We start from the raw sequence: 22392 nt of genomic DNA on the forward strand, positions 1-22392 counted from the left end.
CCAGATACCCCTCCTCTATCCCTACTGTAAGAATTAAGGAAAGAGGAAAGAAACATGAAAGATGGCTTGGTAGTCAAGGACAGGTTTATTTTAGAGAGGGGCAGCTGTCTGAGTTAGGTCAGAAGCACACTCTTACAGACTAAGAGTTTTTAAGGATTCAGGGTGGGAGAGTTTAACAGAGGCTTGGACTACTTCTGTGTCTTTTTGTTGTGCTTATATGGAAGGGAGAGTTTCTGTGTCTGTTCCCATACATTTTTCTGCAGCCGCAGGCATACTCCCCAAGTCTGCTTTTAGCTTTCCCATCTTAGTGCACCTGAAGGGAGAACAATGTGCTTATTAAGGCTCACTGTTTTACTGGGGCCCATTTTATGAGGGTGAAGTTTGGCAGTCCCCAAAGAAACTTTCCCCACACCTCCCTCTGTGCCCAAGCTGTCTTATCTGTGTTTTACTGCCTACTCTTTCTGGCTGTTTGTAGTTAGAAGAGAAATGATTTCCTTGAAATGCATGAGGCTAGAAAGGGAGCTGGAACTTAAAGTGGTGGTGTTTGTCCGAGATGACGGTGCTCCTGCTCTGTCACCTACTGCCTCTCTCCCCATTGCAGTGTCACCACCTATCACATGATGTCATTTACTAGTGCGTCTTTTGCTGATTGTCTGTCTCTTTCTGCTTAAGTGAAAGCCCCATGAAAGTAGAGATTTCTGTTTGGCTCACTGAGTCCAAGGGCTTGGATTAGGTCTGGATTGGAAGATGAACAAGAGGCCAATTCATGGACTTTGAATTCCTGAAAAACATCCTGAAATGATGGGAAAAGGAGAGGCTCTATCTGACGTCACCAGAGTCCTTGAGCATTGGAATATTTCTTCCAACTGAAGCCTGGACCAGGGCTATCTAGATATACAGAGAGGGAGGCGGTTCTGCCAACTGGAGGAACTACTGTTTCCAAAAGTGCAATGTTTAACAAAGGCAGTGGTCTACCCCGGGGGATGAGACATCTGAACCCTGACATGGCCATAAAGCCAACTGCTATAGGAGTGGCAACCCAGAATAAGAAGAGTGAAGGAAGCCAACAGAGATCCCTGGAGGTTGTGTTAGTTTGCTTCGGCTTTGTATTAGGTACTTTGTGGCTTACACAACAGACATTTTATTGTCTAACAGTTCCAGTGGCAGAAATCAAAGGGCCCAACAGGGCTGATTCCTTCTGAGGGCTGTGAGGGAGAATCTGCTCCATTCCTCTCTTCTAGCTTCCAGTGTTTTCTGGTAATCTTTGCCATTCCTTGGCTTGTAGAAGCTTCACTCTGATCTCTGCCTTCATCTTTGTATGGCCTTCTCCCAGTGTGCCTGCCTGTCTCCAAATTTCCCATTTTTGTAATGACATCTGTCATCTTGGATTAGGGCCCATCCTAGCTGCCCTAGTGACCTCCTCTTAACTAATTTTATCTGCAATGACCGTATTTCTAAATAAGATCACATTCTAAGGTACCAGGACTCCAACACAGGAATTGAGAGCAGGAAGGAGGACCACAGTCCAACCCCTTACACAGTCAAGCACTGGAGGTAAATGGTATTCTCGAGAGGAAAGCTGTCTGATGGCTCTTGGGATAGACTAGGTTATGCTGCAGCAACTGCCCATCTCAATTATCATCAGCTTAATACAACAAAAGTCTATTTCTCATTCACACTAAGAACACTGTGAGCTGCAGGACTTTCTAGGACAACTGTCTTCCGTGCTATGATTCTACATCCCAGATTGCTTTCATCTTCTGGTTCTACTGGTGAGGCAGGGAAGGGCTGGGGAGTTGCATCTCACAGTCCCCTTGCTGGAGAAACCCGGAAGTGACCCTTCATGCCAATGCTCATGTTTTACCAGCCAGCAGCAAGGGCCCTAGGTCTCCATCCCTGCAAGGGGCTCTAGAGTGTAGGGAACAGATGGAATGTCCACAAGCACCACAGCGTCTGCCACAGTGACATTTTTAGGACTGGTATCGCAGAGTGTTTACTTAAGGCCGTGGAAGCTAAATTCTTAGCATGTGCTGGAGAGCAATGAAAAAGATACTTACTTTATGAATTAAAGGTGGAGTCAGAGTAAGCCTGAAGGCTGAAGGAAAAAGAGCAACAGATCCAGGGAGCATTCACCTGCCCTGTCTCCAAACAGGTGAGGATGGGGGATAAAGTGAAGGCAGTGCTTTGGTGGGAACTTCAAGGATAGCCTCTGGCTTTTTCCAGGTTTAGAAGCTCATATGGGGCAGGGGCGGAGGAAAAGAAAGAGGAGGAAGAAGAGAAGGTTGAGGCCCTGGCCCAAGTTAGTGGGAAGGGAAATCCACCCCCATTAAACCATCTCCCTGGTGGACTGTGGGGTGCACACGTGAGGCCTGCACAGGTGCTGGAATATGGTAGAGGCCCAGGACATACTTCCTGTGAATGAATGATTGAGTGGCTGAATGAATGAGTACCACTAAAAGCCCTCTTTTCTATTCCCAAATGCCACATTGAGCAGAAGAAGGCAGCAATCCTTGCTCAGCAATTGGTGGTCCCTTTGAGTGTGCAAATGAGTCCACAGCCTGCAACAGCAGACAGTCCCTGCCCCGCTTAGAGGTGATTGCAGGGAGGTGGCTGACCGTTGATCACACCCAGAGCTGGTTATGGGAATTTACTCCATGGAAAGACTGCAAAACGGCCTGAAATGTGTTTTGGCATCAGCTACTGACACGTAAGGTTTCCCAATCCTCAACTCTGTCCTGCCAGCCAATGAGGGGAAGGAAAGGGATTACCTAGGGGTATGGGCGGCCAATCCTGAGTCCACCAACTGGCCACGCCCATCCCCAGCCTTATGCCTCACCTACCCCCAACCTCCCAGAGGGAGTGGCTATTTAAGGGGAGCAAGAGTGCAGAACAAACAAGACAGCCTGGGGACACAACGCTGGTGTCCTCTGAGAGGTAAAGGGCCAGCGAAGCTGATGTCCTGTCAAGAGCAGAATTCCTGCTCCTTCGCTGCCTTTGAGTGTGGCTGTGTTGTGCATGCGTGTGCATGATTTCATATGCACAAGAGGGTGTGTGTGCATGAGTGTGTTGAGCGGGTATGTGAGTGTAGTGTAAGACAGCATGTTTGCACTATCAGGTAAGTACAAGAATGTGTGTATGTGGGCATAGGTGTGTTAACATGTAGGTGTTTGGGAACTTGTGTATGTGGAAGGGGTTAGAAGGCCTAGAAGAGAGAGGTTGATGCTTTCATTCTGGAGGAAAATACTGAGGCTGAGACCCCGTGGGTGCCTTGGAGACTCCAAGCCTTGAATCCAGTGTGGGGATATGCAAGCTCTGTCTAGCGGGGGATACATCCTCTGACCTCAGGAACCTCCCAGGTAGTTGGGAGGAAGCTGGTTCCAACCTCCCAAGAACTCTCAGTCTGATGAGGTACAGGGGAGGTCTCATTAGTGTATCATGGGGTTCTCCACAGGTCTGAGGGCCTGATGTGTGTGAAACCATTCTGCAGAGCTGGGAATGGGTCAGGAGGTGGTGGTGGTGGTGGTGTGTGTCTGTGTGTGTGTGTGTGTGTGCATTGCTGGAGGGCACTCCTTGTGTGCTCTGGGTGTGACAGAGGAAGTCACCCTGGACTTAGGTTGGATGGGAGAGCATGTCTGTGTGTCTCAGAGCCACCAAGGAGAAGCAGGGGAGAGACGGCCGGAGCAGAAGCTGAGACCACCCAGCAGAGGAGCTAGGCCAGTCCATCTGCATTTGTCACCCAAGAACTTTTACCATGAAGACCCTCCTACTGTTGGCAGTGATCATGATCTTTGGTAAGAGCTGACCCTGACCTCTAAGCATGGGGGGACAGCCCCAGAAGGGAAGCACTTTTGTCCCTTAGTTTTCTCTCCCATTGCAGCGATCCTCTCTCAGGGGGAAAAAAGAAGCCATTTTGGAGGAAGGAGAGTAGCAGAGAGGGGTAGAGAGGGGCAGAGAGGGAGGGCACAGAACCCTATGCCATATCACCAGACAACTCCCAAATTTCCTTCCAGGCCTACTGCGGGCCCATGGGGATTTGGTGAATTTCCGGAGAATGATCAAGTTAACGACAGGAATGGAAGCCGCACTCAGTTATGGCTTCTACGGCTGCCACTGTGGCGTGGGAGGCAAAGGATCCCCCAAGGATGCAACGGATCGGTGAGGCCACCCATCCCTCCCTACCCTCCTAGACTCTGGCCCAGGCAGAGCTGGGAGCTGCAAAGACAGTGCCGGTTTCTGATGGGCACAAATGTCTCAGGATGGCCTGGTTGGAAAAGCAGCCAGCATGTTGGAACTTCTGCTGTAGACTGTTGCAAAGTCACTGGGTCTCTGCCCAGGGTCCAAGGGGGTGAGACCACAGGCACCAGGTCTCCTGGAGCTGTGGGACAACAGCCCCAATCAGGTGTCTCCTTGCAGCTGCTGTGTCATTCATGACTGTTGCTACAAACGTCTGGAGAAACGTGGATGTGGCACCAAATTTCTGAGCTACAAGTTTAGCAACAAGGGGAGCAGAATCACCTGTGGTAAGAGTCCTACCTCACCATCGAGTGGTCCTCATTTGTTTAGACAGTGCTGGGGACTGTGCTGGGCGCCAAAGATAGACACAGAGGGACACAGTTCCTGCTTCAGGAAGCTCACGGTTGAGTGGAAAGCCAGGAAAGTGAAAATCCAATGTGGTAAAGACTCCAGTGGGAAGTAAACAAACAGATAAGGCATTAACACAGCCTGAGGCTTGAGGAAGCCTCCTGGAAAGGGCGACCTCTAAGCTGAGTCTGAAAAGCTGTGCAGAGAGTCAGGGAAGAGGAGGGAGCATTCCCAGAAGAGGACACAGCATGGCCAAAGACACCAGAGGGCACCGTAAGCCATTCTGTACTGCCCAGCAGAAACATGAGGAAGAGAAGCAGTGCTGAGCCATGATGCTGGAGACATAGGAAGGGGCTAGGTCTATCTGGCCCTCCAGGCCAGGCTGTATTTAGGTTTTGCCCTAAAGCAATAGGATGCTATTAAGCAAAGGAGCAACAGGGTCACATTTGCATTTTAGACGACTCACTGTGGGGACAGGGTCAATGGAGACAAGTGGAAGGGGGCAGAGAAAGCTATTGCCATCATGCAAGCAAGAGGGAGTAACATTTTGACATAAAACAATGGAGGTCAGGATGGGAAAGGTGGAGAAAAAATCAAGATGCATTTGAGATGGAATCAGCTGAACTGGTGACTGAGTTGGGAGGGATGGGGAGAGGGAGTTGTTGGATGAATATGTGGCTGCATGGATGGCACAACTGTGATAAAGACCATGGGAGCAGGTCATGGTGGAGGGTGGGGAGGAGCAGTTCTATTTCCAGCATGTTGAGTTTAGGGGCCTCCAGCACCCAAGAAGGGGTCCAGCAGGCAGCTGTCTATACAAATGCAGCTCAGGGGAGAAGTCAGGACTGGGACACAGATTCAGAAGCCAGCAGCAGAGAGCTGAGAGGTGGGTGTGATCGCTTACTTGCTGTTTAAAGGCCCAGAAAGGAGACAGAGGAGGGATGGACAGAGAAGGAGAAGAGGAACTGAGCGAGAAGGTCAAGGAGTCAGTAAGGAAATGATTAGCAAGGGCCAAGTGAACAGAGGAGTCCTCCAAGAAAAGAGCCAACAAGGCTTCCCTGGATGTTGAGGCAGAAAGGCATGAGGGACTCAGGGGAAGCTGTTTCCATGCAGTGGGGAGGGCAAAGCCAGATTAGAGTAGGTGGGGGCTGATGGGAAGGGAAGTAGAGACAGGAAGCAAAGACAACATTCTGGAGAAAGTTTGGCCCTGAAGGGGAGGAGAGGTGGGTGGCACTGGAAGGCTTTACTTGGTGTCCCCAGACAGCTGACTCATGAGTGGGTTTTGGAAAAAGCGTGGACTCCTGCCCATGGCCTGAGTCCTTTAAGATCAGAAATTATGTCTCCCATCATGGCCTCTCCATAGAGGCGTGTATCTTCAGCAGGCATTAGGTCACAAGCCACATGACGCCAAGCTGACAGTGGCTTGGATAATGGGGATATGTGACTGTCACATAACTAGAATTCTGGAAGAATGCAGTGCCAGGGTTGGGGCAGCTTTCCAGCCATGTCATCAAGAATCCAGCCTTCTCCTGGCCTTCAGCTATGCCACATGGGCAGTGTCTACACCTGGGATGTCAAGAGACAGGCTGCAGGTCCACCCTCCTGGCCTCACACTATGGAAGAGGCTTTCCTCTTGGGCATCTCTCTTTTTGGAGGGAGGAAATAGATCATTCCCAGAAGCCCCTAGCAGACTTCCCCTTGTTGCTCATTGGTTGGAACAAGGTTACATGATACACAAAGACCAATCACTGCAAAGGAAAAAGGGATGACCCTGCCTGGCTTACACCAATCACAATCTATTCCCAGACCCCCGCGGCTAGGGCTTTGCCTCCTGGACACATCTGTTAGCAAGAGGAAGAGATTATGGCTGTTAGGAAGGCCTTTGAGAAAGTATCCCAGTGCCTGGCTGTGTCTCCACCAGGCTGGAGGCCAGCATCCCAAGGGCAAGAATTCTGTCTCCCTATTGGTCACAAATATCTGGAGTGCAGGTGTTTGTCTCCAACTAGGAGCTTCTGGAGGACAGGGCTGTGTCTTCTACCCCAGGGTTCCCACAAGAAGCCACTGAATATTAACAAACTCCCATCTTGTGTTTATTTTCTTATGATTTCAGCAAAACAGGACTCCTGCAGAAGTCAACTGTGTGAGTGTGATAAGGCTGCTGCCAACTGTTTTGCTAGATACAAGATGACCTACAATAAAAAGTACCAGTACTATTCCAATAAACAATGCAGAGGGAGCACCCCTCGTTGCTGAGTCCCCTCTTCCCTGGAAACCTTCCACCCAATGCTGAATTTCCCTCTCTCATACCCTCCCTCCCTTCCCTAACCAAGTTCCTTGGCAATGCAGAAAGCATCCCTCACCCATCCTAGAGGCCAGGCAGGAGCCCTTCTATACCCACCCAGAATGAGACACCCAGCAGGAGATTTCCAGCCTTCCACTGCTCTCCTCCACTTCAACTCCGTGCTTAACCAAAGAAGCAGTACTCCGAGGGGTCTCTTCTGAATAAAGCAATTAGCAAATCATGTATATGTGTGTGTGTATGTATTGCCCTATGCACTGTTAGCATGAGAACAAATAGGGGTAGGGGTTAAAAATACAGGCTCTGAGTCCAGTGTAGAGCTGTGTGCCTGTGGTCCCAGCTGCTCCGGAGGCTGAGGCTGAAGTGCAAGGATTGCTTGAGCTCAGAAGTTCAAGGCCAGCCTGGGCAACACAGGGAGACCTTGTCTTTATAAAAACAAAACAAAACAAACTAAAAAAGTAGGTTCTGGAGTCAGACTGGCTGTGTCAAATCCCCGCTCCCTCATCTCCCTAAGCCTTAGTTCTTTCATCTAGATGGAGATAACACTGGTGCCTCCTGCATGGGGATGTTTGAGAATTAGAATGATGACAAATGAAAAGCCTTGGGCCTGATATGTCTACAGCTGCCATGACTATTACAAGCGAAACCCAGATGTCTCCCTCCCCTTCCCTAGGCAATAGCAGCTCCTACTGGCCTGCTGGGAGAAAGCAGGAAGGCTGGTCTTCATCTGGGAAGCTATAGTCCACGTCTTCCGCATGGAATGCTCTTCTCCTGTGTTGCCAGTCTAGTAAGGAGGAAAAGTGGGGTGATACAATGCTGGCCACCAGCTGGACCCTGGGGGTGTTATCCCATCACCAGGGTTGGTTTCCCAGGTGTGCAACCCCTGCAGTCCCACAGCATCCTGCGTTTGGAAGGGTGCCACGCCTGGTTTAATGCTGTGCTGTGGCTATCTGAAAAGTCTTACCAATCTTTAATCAAGAGTTCCTTCCCACACTTCATTTTGCACTGGGCTGCCCAAATTTATTTATTTTTATTATTTTTTAATAGAGATGGGGTCTCACTATATTGGCCAGGCAGATCTCAAACTCCTGGCCTCATGCAATGCTCCTGCCTTGGCCTCCCAAAGTGTTAAGATTACTGGCATGAGCCACTGCACCCAACCCGGTCACACACATTGTGTAGCCGGTCCTACCTTTACTCGGATGCTACTTCCCCTCCCACTGTTCAGGGTTCCGCTGGGAAATTCCCACCTGGACCAGCTACAGCCCCACCAATAACACCCATCTGGGCTGCTGGGTGTGGATCCCTTCACCAAGGCACCCTGCACAGGGGACACAGGTGGGAGCTGAGTTTCCCACAGGAGAGAGCCCCTGCACAGCCCACCAAGCTCTGCATTCCCCCAGAGGAGGTGCCTTCCCATAACCTATCTTCCCAGAAGGAGCACCTTTTCTAATTCTGTGCCAAATGTTTCATTTGCTGGAGGCAGCCTTGGTCATGTTCACTTTCATGCATAGCAAGAGAAACGCACATTAAAATTCCACTGAGATGCCATTTTTATCTATTACAATGAAAAAAATCCAGAAGTGTGACAACTTGATCTACTAGCAAGGCTGCATGGGGAAATGGGCACTTTCATAGGTAGCTGGTGGGAGGGCAAAATGCCCACAGAGGGCAAATTGGCAATATCTATCAAAATTACAAACGTATTTATCTTTTCACTCAGTGACCCCACTTGGAAATTTATCCTATGGATGCAGGCACACACCACACACATGCACACACACACGTGCACACACAGAGTGATGTATGGGCAAATTTGTTCACTGCAGCATTGTTCTGAATTGAGCTGGAAATAATCCAAGAGTACATGTTGAGAGAACTAGTTAAATAAATCATGATACCAACTCAAAAAGGGACCCAATGCATTTATATAACGAGGGAAGCTCTGTCTGCTCCAATAGACAAAGGTCTTCACGATATGGTGGTAACAGAAAAGAGCAAAGAGGAAAATAGTGTAAGCAGTGTGCCACATTTATGTAGAAAAATACATCTGTTAATATGTTTGTGTTAATATTTCCAGTAACACTCAAAGAACATGCAAGAAATTCATCACAATGGCTACCTTTAGGGAACAGAGCTGGTAAGAAATGAGGCTGGCACAGATGGGGTGACAGAAAGATTTTTTGATACATAACTTTTTATATTGTTTTGATTTTTAACCCTATGAATATATTTCCTATTCAAAAGAAAATTAGCATCATCAAACACACACAAACATTCCTGTGTCTAAGACAGAGAACTAACTCTCAGAGACAATGTGGTCTAACCCATGGGTTGGCACACTATGGCCTGTGGACCAAATCTATGCACTGCCTGTTTTTGTCCGGCAGGCAAGATAAGAATGGTTTTTATGTTTTTTTAATGCTTGAAAAAAAATCTGAAGAATCTCTCACACAAAAATGATATGTTAAAATCATATTTTAGTGGCAATAAAGTTTTCTCATAATACAATCATGGTCTTTGGGTTGTAAATTCTCGTGCTGGCTTTCATGTGACAACAGTGGAACTGAATCATTGCCACAGAGAACGTATGGTCTTTCGCAGAAAGAATTTGCCAATACCCAGTATAATCCAGTGCTTCTTAAACCATTTGTGGTAATGGACCAATTTATTCTTTATTTTTTCCATCTCAAATAGATACTTTTGTTGAATTAAAAATGTACAAAATACAATCCCAGATGTTTTATTATTGGATGCAATAATAAAATTACTCTGTCAAATTGCTTTGAAATTTCCTAACATTCTCAATCTCTGTATGTACCTCCCCATGAAGGGGAAGCAGTTCACAGACCAGCATTGCCCCATGAACCCCAATTGGGAAATACTGGTTGAATTTGAATTGAGGAAAGACAAAAGACCTTAATGATTTTTTTTTTTTTTTGAGACAGGGTCTCATGCTGTCATCCAGGCTGGAGTGCAGTGGCACAATCACTCACTACGGCCTCCATCTCCTGGGCTCGTTATCTTCCTGCCTCAGCCTCCTGAGTAGCTGGGACTACAGGTGTATGCCACCACACCCAGCTAAATTTTTTTATGGTTTTTTTTTATGTTTTGTAGAGTTGAGGTCTCATCATGTTGTCTAAGTCAGTCTTGAACCCCTAGGCTCAAACGACCTTCCTGCCTCAGCCTCCCAAAGTGCTGGGATTATAGGTATAAGCCACCATGTCTGGCCCTTAATGATTTTAGAATTAGTGATTTGTTTTCATCCTTTGACTTAGAATAAGTACCACTTATTACAACATAAACAGAGTCATTTTCTTTCCAGCTACCCTCATAGAGTGCCAAGGTGAGGTTGGGACCATATTACTCCTCAGTGATTCCTCTTTAGCTTCTAAACAGAGGCGGTGAAAAGCTGCTTGAAATAAAGCCTTAGTCAAATGCTTGCCAAGGGCTTTTCCTCTGCCTTGATATATGGAAAAGAAAGATCTACGGAAAGAGTATACATCTCTCCCTCCAGTAAAGACTTTGCATTTCTGGGTATTCATCTAAGAATATTTTCAATATGAGTCTTTGTGTGCAAAATTTTGAAGGCCTTTTATTCCTGAAAGCATTTTTTACAACCTCACATTGAATAACAATTTTGAAAGATGTAATATGCTTGGTTCATTTTTTTTCCATTCTTCCTTATTACCTTAAAAGCATTCCTCCATTTCTTCCAATCCCATTCCAATATTGCTAATAAGAAGTCTGATATTAACCTGACTCATCATCTTTGATTGGATATTTGCTCTTTCCCTCTGGAAGCCTGTAGAATTTCTCTCTGTCTTTGATGTTCTTAATTTTCACTGCAATGTGTCTAGTTGACAGTTTTTCTTTATCTGGACTTTCTGTACTCTGAAGTCCTTTCACCTGTCTTGAATGATAGGAATTTTATATTCATTATTTCTTTGAACATTTCCTTCCCTCTCTTTTTCCTGTCTCTTTCTGGGACTTTTACTATCTGGAAATTAGTGCATCTGTACTCTATATCTCTTTGGATTTTTTTAAGAGATAGAGTCTCCCACCCAGTGCGGTGGCTCACGCCTGTAATCCCAGCACTCTGGGAGGCTGAGGGGGGTGGATCACCTGAGATCGGGAGTTCAAGATCAGCCTAACCAACATGGCGAAACCCCGTCTCTACTAAAAATACAAAATTAGCTGGATGTGGTGGTCTATGCCTGTAATCCCAGCTATTCAGGAGACTGAGGCAGGAGAATCGCTTGAACCTACGAGGCAGAGGTTGCAGCGAGCTGAGATCGTGCCATTGCACTCCAGCTGGGGCAACAAGAGCAAAACCCCATCTCAAAAAAAAAAACAAAAACAAAAACAACAACAAAGAGTCTCCCTATGTTGCCCAGGCTGGAGTGCCGCAGCTATTCACAGGTGTGATCCCACTACTGATTAGCACTGGGAGTTTTGACCTGCTCCATTTCCAGCCTTGGCCAGTTCACCCCTCCTTACACCACTTGGTGGTCTCCCACTCCCGGGAAGTCATCATATTGATGCCCAACTCAGTGCGGAACACCCGATCTGCACAGCGCATTCCAGCCCCAAACTCCTGGGCTCAAGCAATGCTCCTGCATCAGCCTCCCAAGTGGCTGGGACTACAGGCACACACCACTGCATCTGGTTTGAATTTTCCTTGCTATTTTCTCTATTTTCTTTTTATTCTTTTTCCCTGAGAAGACGTCTCAATCTAAGCTTCTAACTCTATCTGTGACATTCTTCACCTAGCTATTCCATTTCAATGATTATACTCTTCCTAAGTAACTTTTACACTTGGGATTTTTTAAAATACTGACTTGTTCTTGCCTGATATTGCTAACATCTTCCCTTATCTACGTAAGTATGTTTAACATGCATATTTTAGCTTCTTGCTCATCCACTCTGGCAATTCTGTTTTAGATGGTATGAGTTGACAAGTACATTTCATCTTTCTAGTGGGTGTAGTCTGAGTGTCTCAAGATAAACTTGGGGAAGGGGAAGGAGATGAGTCCAAGATTTGATGATTCCCATTTGCTGCCACCCCAGGCAGGTGCTCCTGCTGACAAGGTTTCATCATTGAACATCTGGGAAGTAGCAGCCCTGGCAGGAAGCAGCACCCCAAAGCTGTTACTGGCCCTCCCTGAGACGGGGCAGGGAGGCAGGGGGAGCAGTGCAGGATGAGATGAGGGAATGAATGGCTGAGGGTACTTGAGAAGCCTGCATCCATCTGGGTGAATTGCTCACCCAAGCAGGGCTTTGGGACAGCCCTAATATCATCTCTAGGACTTGGGCATTTCAGCTGTTGCTCTAAGATGCTCTAAGATAAAAGGAGAAGAAGAACAAAACTTAAAGAGCTTCCTCCCAACCTACTCACTGCTTGCCAAAACCCACCAATCTGCTGCTCCAGGGCACAGCCAACCCCTCTCCGCCAGAACCACGCCCAGCAGCCAAGATCAGATTCTAACTTCCTGCAAGACTCTGCAAAGGTTCTTCTGCTATTTCATCATCCAAGATTCTCTCTCAGCCATGTATTTGTTAGGTTGGTTTTGGCACAGGGAGCCAGAGCCTATGCTAATTTGCAAACTTGGCAGAAAAAAGGGAAATGTATAGCACAATATCTGTGTACCAGTTTAAAAGCATCCACAGAGAGTCAAACAAACACTAAACATTTTTCAAGAAACCATATATCTAAATAAACATAGGAAGAATAAATTGGTAGTGGAGATGGAAGGTGAAGGACTAAAGTGAATAAAATAAAATTGGTACCTTGCACAAACCAACAATAACAGCATGATGAAGTGAAGCCATGGTGCACACAGATTAAGGCATGGTCAGTTATAAAAGCACTTATCCTTTCACTCAGCAACCCACCTCTGGAAATGTACCCTATCTGTGCATGATACATGAGCAGTGTGTAAGAGACAGCGTGAGAGTGTATCATGTCTCATGTGTGTAAAAGAGAGTGAAGACTCAAACCCACAGCTGTCTCCATCTAAGGTCTGGTCTTTCCACCTTGACAGTCAGCTGACAGGCCAGTCAGTTGCACCTCTGGGTCTTAGTTTATACCATCAGACCAGAATGATATACCCATTTCTCAATTATTGCCTTCGCTTGGCTGGATGAACGGTGATCACAGATAATCCAAAAATCACTTATATTTCACTTTTGTCCTCAGTTTTAAGATGGAGATAATTGGCACATCCTGCCTAGTTACTAGGGAAATCAAGCCAGGTCCATACTGGGTGGCAGAGAGATGGTTCTTTGAGAGCAAATGTCTTCTGTAGATGATGGAATAGGAGACTAACCAAGTCAATGAATGAGTGAACGGTAGACTAGAAACCAAGCCTGGTTCACTTTTAGCCCCAGGACTGGCCTAGGGCACAGCAAGATGCTGAGATTGTGAGGTTAAAAGAATCTGGGCCAGGCATGGTGGCTCACACCTGTAATCCCAGCACTTTGGGAGACCAAGGCAGGTGGATCACGAGGTCAAGAGTTCGAGACCAGCCTGGCCAATATGGTGAAACCCCATCTCTTACTAAAAATACAAAAATTAGCCAGGCATGGTGGTACACCCCGTAATCCCAGCTGCTCGGGAGGCTGAGGCAGGAGAATTGCTTGAACCCGGGAGGTGGAGGTTGCAGTGAGCCAAGATCATGCCACTGCCCTCCAGCCTGGGCGACAGAACAAGACTCGGTCTCCAAAAAAAAAAAAAAAAAAGAATCTGATAGGCACATCCTACACCCCACAAAGGCTACCCCATGAGCCTCTCAGATCCTCCCATGCCCTTCCACTGTGCCTTGTTCCCACACCACTACCTGGGCCCTCTATCATCCTGTGATAGCGTGTGCCCTCACTTCACCCTAGAGGGAGGTGCAAGGCCGAGGGATCACAGAGTCCTCTTCAACATCTGGTCCAGATGGCCTGAAGGACTTGAACATAGAAAGGAAGGGAAGGAGTTGCAGCCCCTGCTGCTACAGCTGCCTCCATGGTCTTAACTAATACTCATCATCCCCTTCCTCTCCACTCATTTCAGATGTCCTTCCCCCTCCATCAGCACTATAGCTTATTTCTTGCTCCTGTAGCAAACATCACCTTCACTCAATAGGATAAACCTAGGCAGGCAACCCAGATAGATTCTGGAAGTGATTCAGGGTCACTTGAGCAAGAAATTCCAGAGTCACAGACACTCAGATCATGGTTTAGAAGGGAGACCAAGGGCTCCAGCAGGCACGTCCTTTGGCCTAGGAGTCCTCACCCTAGGGGAGAGGTCCTGGTTCCCAGACCCAAGGATGGTGCTGCTGCTTGTCTTAGCTCAAGAATAGATTCCCGGAGAAAAGCTATGTCTTGAGAAAACATGACCTTTTCTCTAGTCACTTTCCACAAGCACATCTTTAGTTTGATTTCCAACTCTTTTATTTGGCCAGCGAGGTGCTGAAGCTGTTACTGGTCTCTGAAGACCTGGGAAACCAAAATCCAGACCATCTGAGCTTCCCACGTGCTGATGAAACCCAACCCAGGGGACTTTTCAAGGGCAAAGCTATGGATGAATTCCATTCCCTGGAGGGAATAAATTACGTCAACCACTTTATGCAGCATGGATGGATGAAAGAACCAGCTGGCTGACCAAGGGATGTTCCCACTCCTCACGTGGGTCATGACCTGGGAGTAACTTTCATCCAAATGAGAGCATGGTGGAGAAAGGTACTCCGCAGCCAGGACGGGACAACATGATGCCAACAGCAGCAAAAGCATGCCTCGACTACTCCCACTTACTGGAAAATGGACACTGACTTCATGGCAGGTCCTGGGCCAAGCACTTTAAATGTGTTTTCTCATGCAATCTCTTAACAATTCTATGATAATATTGCTATTCATATCTTCCATTCATTCATTCCACAGGACATCTATTGAGTGCATGTAACATTTCTGGCACAGAACCAGGCACTAAGAACACCACAAAACCCAAACAGGCAAAGCCCCTGCCTCTTGGCACTTACAAGGCACTGACAGGAACAGATGCAGCCAATAAACAAATTTCAAGAGAGAAAAGAGACAGTAATAAGTAATATAAAGAGAATCAAAACAGAATAGGAGAGGGCAGGTGGAAGACAAGGCATGTATTTCAGATGGCATGATCAGGAAAGGTGCTGCAGAGATAGGAAAAGGCACTGGAAGCAAGATCACCCATGATATGAAGGAGTCAGCCCTAAGATAATCAAGGAGAAAATCAATCCAGGCAGAGGGAACAGCTAAGGCAAGGATACAGAGGCAGGTCTGAGCCTGACATATTTGAGGACAGAAAGTAGAAAATTGTGCTGCAGAACAGAAACAAGAAACCAAAAGAAGGTTCAGTTAGCAGGCAGGAGAGTGTAGAAAATGAGGAAATTTAGGATGTTTAATGCAGCTTGTGTGTGAGATCTCAGGCAGATTACAAAAAGAAAAAACAAAAAAAACAATTCTAGGAGTCTGGAATAAAATATGTAAATATACGCTCAGCTAGCTGGAAGCTTTGGGAAAGAGAAAGAAAAGAAAAAGAAGGAGGAGGAGGAAACAGGTGCCTCTGGATCAAACCATACCTGAAAGCCTCCGGTCATTTCTATTACACATGTCAATAAATTTCTTTTATTATTTACACCAATTTGAGTCAGGTCTTCTGTTGCTTAATATTAAAAGTGTCCAGGCTGGGCACGGTGGCTCACTCATGTAATTCCAGCACTTTGGGAGGCTGAGGTGGGTGGATCACCTGAGGTCAGGGGCTCAAGACCAGCCTGGCCAACATAGTGAAACCATGTCTCTACTAAAAATACAAAAATTAGCTGGGTGTGGTGGTGCAAACCTGTAATCCCAACTACTTGGGAGGCTGAGGCAGGAGAATCACTTGAACCCAGGAGGTGGAAGTTGCAGTTAGCTGAGATCATGCCATTGCACTCAAAGCCTGGGCAACAAGAGCGAAAATCCATCTCAAAAAATAATAATAATAAATAAAATAAAAGTGTCCAAATTGATTTGTATACATGTTTACATTTAATATTTTTCAACCTCCCTGATGAAGTAGCTACTATTAACTTCCTTGTATAAATGAAAAAACAGAGGTTAGGAAAGATCAAATAATTAACACAAATTCACCTAGTTAATGGTAGTTGGGACTTTACCCCAGAGCTCCAAATACTAGCACCTAATTCCAGTGCTACACTACCTCTGTGAAACCCTGAAATCTCAGACTCTTTCCACACCCTACTACCCAAGTGCATGGACAGAAGACGGAGCCAGGAAGTCCCCCACCAGCTAGGAAGAGAGAAGCCAGGCACGGTGGCTCACGCCTGTAATCCCAGCACTTTAGGAGGCCAAGGCGGGCAGATCACAAGCTCAGGAGTTCAAGACCAGCCTGGCCAATATGGTGAAACCGTGTCTCTACTAAAAGTACAAAAATTAGCCGGATGTGGTGGTGGGCGCCTGTAGTCCCACCTACTCTGGAGGCTGAGGCAGGACAAATTGCTTGAACCCAGGAGGCAGAGGTTGCAGTGAGCCAAGATCGTGCCAGTGCACTCCAACCTGGACGACAGAGCGAGACTCCATTACAAAAAAAAAAGGAAGAGAGAAGAAAGCTTCACTCCCATGGGCTTAAACTTTCAATTTGCAAAAATTTCCAACACACGCAAAGTAACAAAAATCACATCCTGAACTCACCTGTATCCATCAACCAGCTTCAACACTTATCAACATTCTGCCTTCTTTTATCATTTACACCTGCAACCACTCTGCACCTCCAATCAATCATCATCATCATCATCACCTTTAGTTCTTTCTTAAAGGTAAAATATATATAGATTGAAAAGCACAAATCATAGCTGAACACGTTTGACAGATACACCACATCACCCACATCCCATCACAAGAACATTTCTATCTCCCAGAAAATTCCCTCACATCTATTCCCTGTCACCCCCCTCTCTGGATGAATTAGTCATCTTGCACTACCATAACAAAGTCCCACACACTGGGGGGCTTAAACGATAGCGATTTATTTTCTCACAATCCTGGAAACTAGAAATCTCAGATCAAGCCATTGACAGGTTGGTCTCTTCTGAGGTCTCTCTCCTTGGCATAAAGATGCTGTCTTACCCTGTGTCTTCACATGGTCTTCTCTCTCAGGTGTCCGTGTCCTAACCTCCTCTTGTTTTAAGGATACCAATCATACTGCATCAGGACCCATCCTAATGACCTCACTTTAACCTAATCACCCCTTTCAAAGGCTGGTCTTCAAACACAGTCACATTCTGAAGTACTGGAGGTTAAGACTTCAACATATGGATTTTGGAGAATCACAATTCAGCTCATAACATGGAGAAACGACCATTGTGATTATTTTCACCTTAGTTGCCTGTTTTAGAACTTTCTATCAGTTGAATCATATATTATGTGCACTTTTTTTTTTTTTTTTGACAAGGTCCCACTCTGTTGCCCAGGTTAGAATGTAGTGGTGTGATCTCCACCTCCCATTTGTGTACTGTTTTACATCTGGCCTCTTCCATTCAGTATAATGATGATGAGATCCATTCATGGTGTTGTGCATGTCTGTAATCTGTTCTTCTTTATTGCTGAGTAGCTTTCTGTAGCATGCACATGTTACAATTTATCCATTCTCCTGGTAATGGACATTTTTGATATTTTTAGTATTGGGGTATTTTGAATAAAACTGCCATGACCATTTCTTATACAAGTATCTGTGTGAACATTAAGTGCTCATTTCTCTTGAATAAATACCTAGGACTGGAAATGTTTACTCAATGGATAAGGGTATGTTTAATGTTACAAAGTCAGATCAAACTTCTTTCCAAAGTGCTTGTCCCATTTTACATTCCCACCAGCAAGGTGTGAGAGTTCCGGTTGCTCCACCATCTGTGCTTAATCTTTTAATGCACAATGACCCATTCACCAGGGGGAAAAAAAAAGGGCTCAATCAGTATCCTCAAGTCCAACCAATCCAAAGTAACTCTTTCTGTGACAACCTTGGACAGCACCATTCAGCTCTCCCTTCAAATGAGAACCTGTTCAAGGAGTGTACTTAGTGGACAGCCCCAAGCCCATGCTCCTTTGGGATCTGCCATAGTATTCATGACAAAGCCATGTTCTCCAGTGCTGTTCCCATGCTGGTGATGACAGGGGACTAGAGCCAGGCAATTGTTTCCCAATGGAGGACTCCTCTAATAGGCACTGTTCACATGAGAACTCCCCGTCTGTAAATTTGGAGATTTGTGAATGTCTTGGGATATATCTACTGTGACTATACCCCCTCCCCATGCATGGATTTGCCATAATTGGAAGCAAAGCAAATCAACATCTTTACTGAGTACCTGCTAATTGCAGGGGCTTGTGCTCAATGTGAGGGAGAAACAAAGAAACAGAAAGGCAAGAGACCCAAATTTGACCTCGAATTTGGCCACTAACTCCCTGAGTGACTTTCAGCAAATCCCTGCCCCTCTCTAGGCCTCAGTTTCCCCTTATATACTATGAGAGGTTTGGATGACATAATCTCTAAGGCCTCTTCAGGCCTGATACACCCAAGGTCTCTAAGTAGAAGACAGTTCTCGCTTGGACCATTCGTGTCTCACTGCCCTGCTCCTCTGATGCCACCTAATAACCCCCTGTACTTCACTGTTTGTTGCTTTGACCCCTCGTGCATTGATTCCTATGGAATGACAGGAAGATAGATTGTGACTTTTGCTTAGCAATGGCTCCTATTCACTGTGGTGGCCTCTCTGACATAGATCCTGTCCTTCACCCATTGTTTCAGCAGGAAATGGGACTGGCCCCAGACTTAATCCCAGGAAGTGGGCTCTGATAAGTGTAAGCCATCAGGGATCACTGGCCATGGTAATCCAAATCTAAGCCAACTACCACTTTCCATTTTCCCAAGCACAAGAATTGAGTCAGTCAGCAAAGGACCTAAGGTGAGCCCATTAGAGCTCTTGCTGATGGTGGAGGAAGAGGTCTCTCTCTTGAATGAGAATGAGGAAGCAGGTAGCCCCAGGAAGCCACTGGCTGGTGCTCATATCACTACTGTGGGCAAAATAAAACTCAGAATAAAGGGGACAAATCCAATATGTGGAGGAAAGCAGAAGCAAGTGGAAAATCACAGAGAAACTGAACCTGAGACCCGACCAAACCTAAGCTGAAGGCTGATCTACCTATGGACTCTTTTGTTACTTGCGCCAAAATTCCCTGTAATGGTTAAGCCATTCTTTTTTTTTTTTTTCTGTTCCGTACAACCAGTGGAATGCAAGCTCTGAGAAAGCAAGTGAACTGTCTGTCTTCCTTGCCCTTGCCTAGAATAGCACCTCACACAGTAAGTGCTCAATAATATTTACTGAAAGAATGAATAAGCTGAAACATCTTGGGCTCCAGGAACTTATCATGTGTAAAAGCAGGGACATGAATCTCTATAAAATCTCTATGAAACATTGTTCCTGCCCTCAAGATGCTTCCAGGGTAATCATCAATGTGTGTGTAAGTCAGGGATTGGCAAACTATGGCCCATGGGCCAAATCCAGCCTACTACTGTTTTTATTATAAATAAAGTTTTATTGGTACATGCTCATGCCCTTTTGATTGCCTATTGCCTATGGCTGCTCTTGAGCTACAAGGACGGAGTTGAGCAGTGCAACAGACCATATGGCCCATAAAGGCTTAGAATATATATTATCTGGTCATTTACAGAAGAAGTTTGCCAATGCCTGGTATAAGTCATTTTGAAGCTATCCCTGAGAATGGTGCCTTTCCCATCAGTCTATGATAAATTGTTTAATGGCCATAAATGCCTCCCATCCAAGCATGTAGGCTTCTTTGTAATGTGACTTTGTTACTCCCCACCTTCAGAGGTGGCGTCTATTTCTCAGGCCCCTTGCATCTGGACTGGCATTGTAACTTGCTTTGATCAAATGGATGTGGCAAAAGCGCTGCTGCAGGTGGGCCCCAGGGCCTGGGCTTCCAGAGGTGAAGCAGCTTCTGCCTTTGCTGTCTTGGAAGCCCATCAAGCCACACGAAGGGGTGGCCACACCCCTTATCCTAGTGGAGGAAGGGCACTGAGGTGCCCCAGCTGACAGCCAGCACCAGCTACCAGACACGGGAGTGGGGTCATCTTGGACCTTCCAGCCAAGGCAGCCATCCAGATGATAACAGCCATCTGAAAGAGCCCAGGGGACACCAACAAAGGAACCATACAACTGACCCCAAGAATTGTGAGAAATACAACTGACCCCAAGAATTGCTGTTGCTGGCTGGGTGTAGTGGCTCATGCCTGTAATCCCAGCACTTAGGGAGGCTGAGGCAGGCGAATCATTTGAGATCAGGAGTTTGAGACCAGCCTGGCCAACACAGTGAAACCCCATCTCTACTAAAAATACAAAAAAAAAAAATTAGCCTGGACGTGGTGGCACACACCTGTAATCTCAGCTACTCGGGAGGCTGAGGCAGGAGAATCACTTGAACCCAGGAGGCAGAGGTTGCAGTGAGCCGAGACCACGCCACTGCACTCCAGTCTAGGTGACAGAGTGAGACTCCGTCTCAAAAAAAAAAAAAAAATACTGTTGCTTTAAAAAGCCACTGTGTTTGGAGGTGGCTTGTCACTAGCAACAGATTACTGGAACCCAGCCTCTTTCCCATCTGGCATCCCCCACCAAGATCCCACCAGAGCCAGGGCTATGGCACGATTTAGAACTGCGTGGGTGCCTGCAGTTTCTCTCAGGTGAGAAAACAGAGGCCCGGGGGTGCCTCCCTAGGCTAGGGACAAAGCCAGAAGCCTCATCTCTTGCCACCTTGTGTGAGATTCTTTCCTCCACCATGTGTCTCAGACTCCTTAGATTCTGAAGGAGTGGTCCCCTCACTGGTGCTCCATTGTTCCCTGGACAAAAAACCAACCAGACCCAGCTGTGCCACTTAACAAAGATGTTGGTGACCTTGTTAAAAGATGACAACAAACCCATGCCATGGACTCCCATTCTTTACTTTCCATCACAGACAAGAGAGCCCAGCTGTGTGATGACAGCTGTGCAAATCTTGTTCCTACTGGAGGGACAAGCCTCCCAGGCCTTTGGGTGCCCACAGAAGCTCCCTGCTGTGGGGAGCAATACTAGGATGAAAATAGCACAGGGTCTGTCAGAAAAGTGTCCCTTTCTCCTGGGGGACTCCCTGGTCCTCACCACCACCTGCAGGCTCTAGGCCACCCGCACTAGCTCAAGCAAAAGCCTTTCTGTTGAGGGAATGGGAGGTCAAGGTCCCAGGGTCAGCCTCCCAGCAAATCATGCCCTTCCAGGCCCGCCCACCACCAGCCCCAGGTCCTCAGCTTCCTTTCAGCCTTTCCTGGGTGCCATCTCCCTCGGACCACAGGGCCTTTGCACAGGCTGTTCCTCCATTTAAACTCCCTCTACTTCTTTCTCTACCTGGGGAACTTTTTGAGATCCCTGGTCAATCATTTCTTCCACAGAGAAGCCCTTACTGACCCCCTGCCCAGAAGAGACAGCCCCATGAAACACTCTCATAGCCCCGTGAAACTTTTTTTTTTTTTGAGACAGAGTCTCACTCTGTCACCCAGGCTGGAGCGCAGTGCCACAATCTTGGCTAACTGCAACCTCTGCCTCCCGGGTTTAAGCAATTCTTCTGCCTCAGCCTCCCAAGTAGATGGGACTACAGGCCTGCACCAACACACCCAGCTAATTTTTGTATTTTTAGTAGAGACAGGGTTTCACCATATTGGCCAGGCTGGTCTCAAACTCCTGGCCTCGTGATCCGCCCACCTCAGCCTCCCAAAATGCTGGGATTACAGACGTGAGCCACTGCACCTGGCCCACTCCGTGGAACTTTCTATCAAGCTACTTACCTCTATTTGTAAGTGTCCATTCAGTATGTAATGAGCAATATCTGTCTCCCCACTGGACTGTAAACTCCATGAGGGCAGGAACCACACCTGGTTTTGCTCTCTGATGGATGCCCACCACATACTAGGTCCTCAATATAGTTTATTGACTCAAGAAGCAATTAATTCTTCCAGGAATAAGGTTATCCCATTTTGCTTAGAAATCCTTAAAGGTCTGAGGGAAGCAACACAAGGCTGAGTGATGAGATGTAGCAGATAAGGGCCCTCAGCACAGTGCCACCATGTAGGGCATTAACAAATGAGATTCATTTGTTCTGCCATTTTTATTGTTAGGATAATGATGATGATGGTGGTGGTGATGATGATGATGGTGGTGGTGGTGTTAGTGGTAATGATTGTGATGGTGATGACAGTGATAGTAATGGTGAGTATGATGATGGTAATTTCATGATGATTATGATGGTGATAATGGTGATGGTGATGATGATGATGGTGATGGTGATATTGACAGTGATTATGATGATGATAATTGTGATGGTGAAATGGTGATGGTGATGGTGAAGATGATGATGGTGATGGTAACGGTAATGATGATGATGATGGTGATGGTGATAAT

At 46.6% G+C, this 22392-nt stretch overlaps 2 protein-coding genes across 3 annotated transcripts in view; one reads left to right on the forward strand and one right to left on the reverse strand.

Moving 5' to 3' along the window:
• The window catches only part of OTUD3 (OTU deubiquitinase 3), a 139712-nt gene that overhangs the window by 66388 nt on the left and 50932 nt on the right, over positions 1-22392 (reverse strand). The gene's annotated exons all lie outside the window — the stretch shown is intronic.
• Positions 3543-7107, forward strand: PLA2G2A (phospholipase A2 group IIA). Its single transcript, XM_055261694.2, has 4 exons — positions 3543-3791; positions 4011-4155; positions 4414-4520; positions 6692-7107. Exons 1-4 carry the CDS (start codon positions 3752-3754, stop codon positions 6832-6834), a joined length of 435 nt encoding a protein of 144 aa, XP_055117669.1. The 5' UTR covers positions 3543-3751; the 3' UTR covers positions 6835-7107.

This window comes from Symphalangus syndactylus, chromosome 22 (assembly GCF_028878055.3).
Source record: "Symphalangus syndactylus isolate Jambi chromosome 22, NHGRI_mSymSyn1-v2.1_pri, whole genome shotgun sequence".
NCBI lineage: Eukaryota > Metazoa > Chordata > Mammalia > Primates > Hylobatidae > Symphalangus > Symphalangus syndactylus.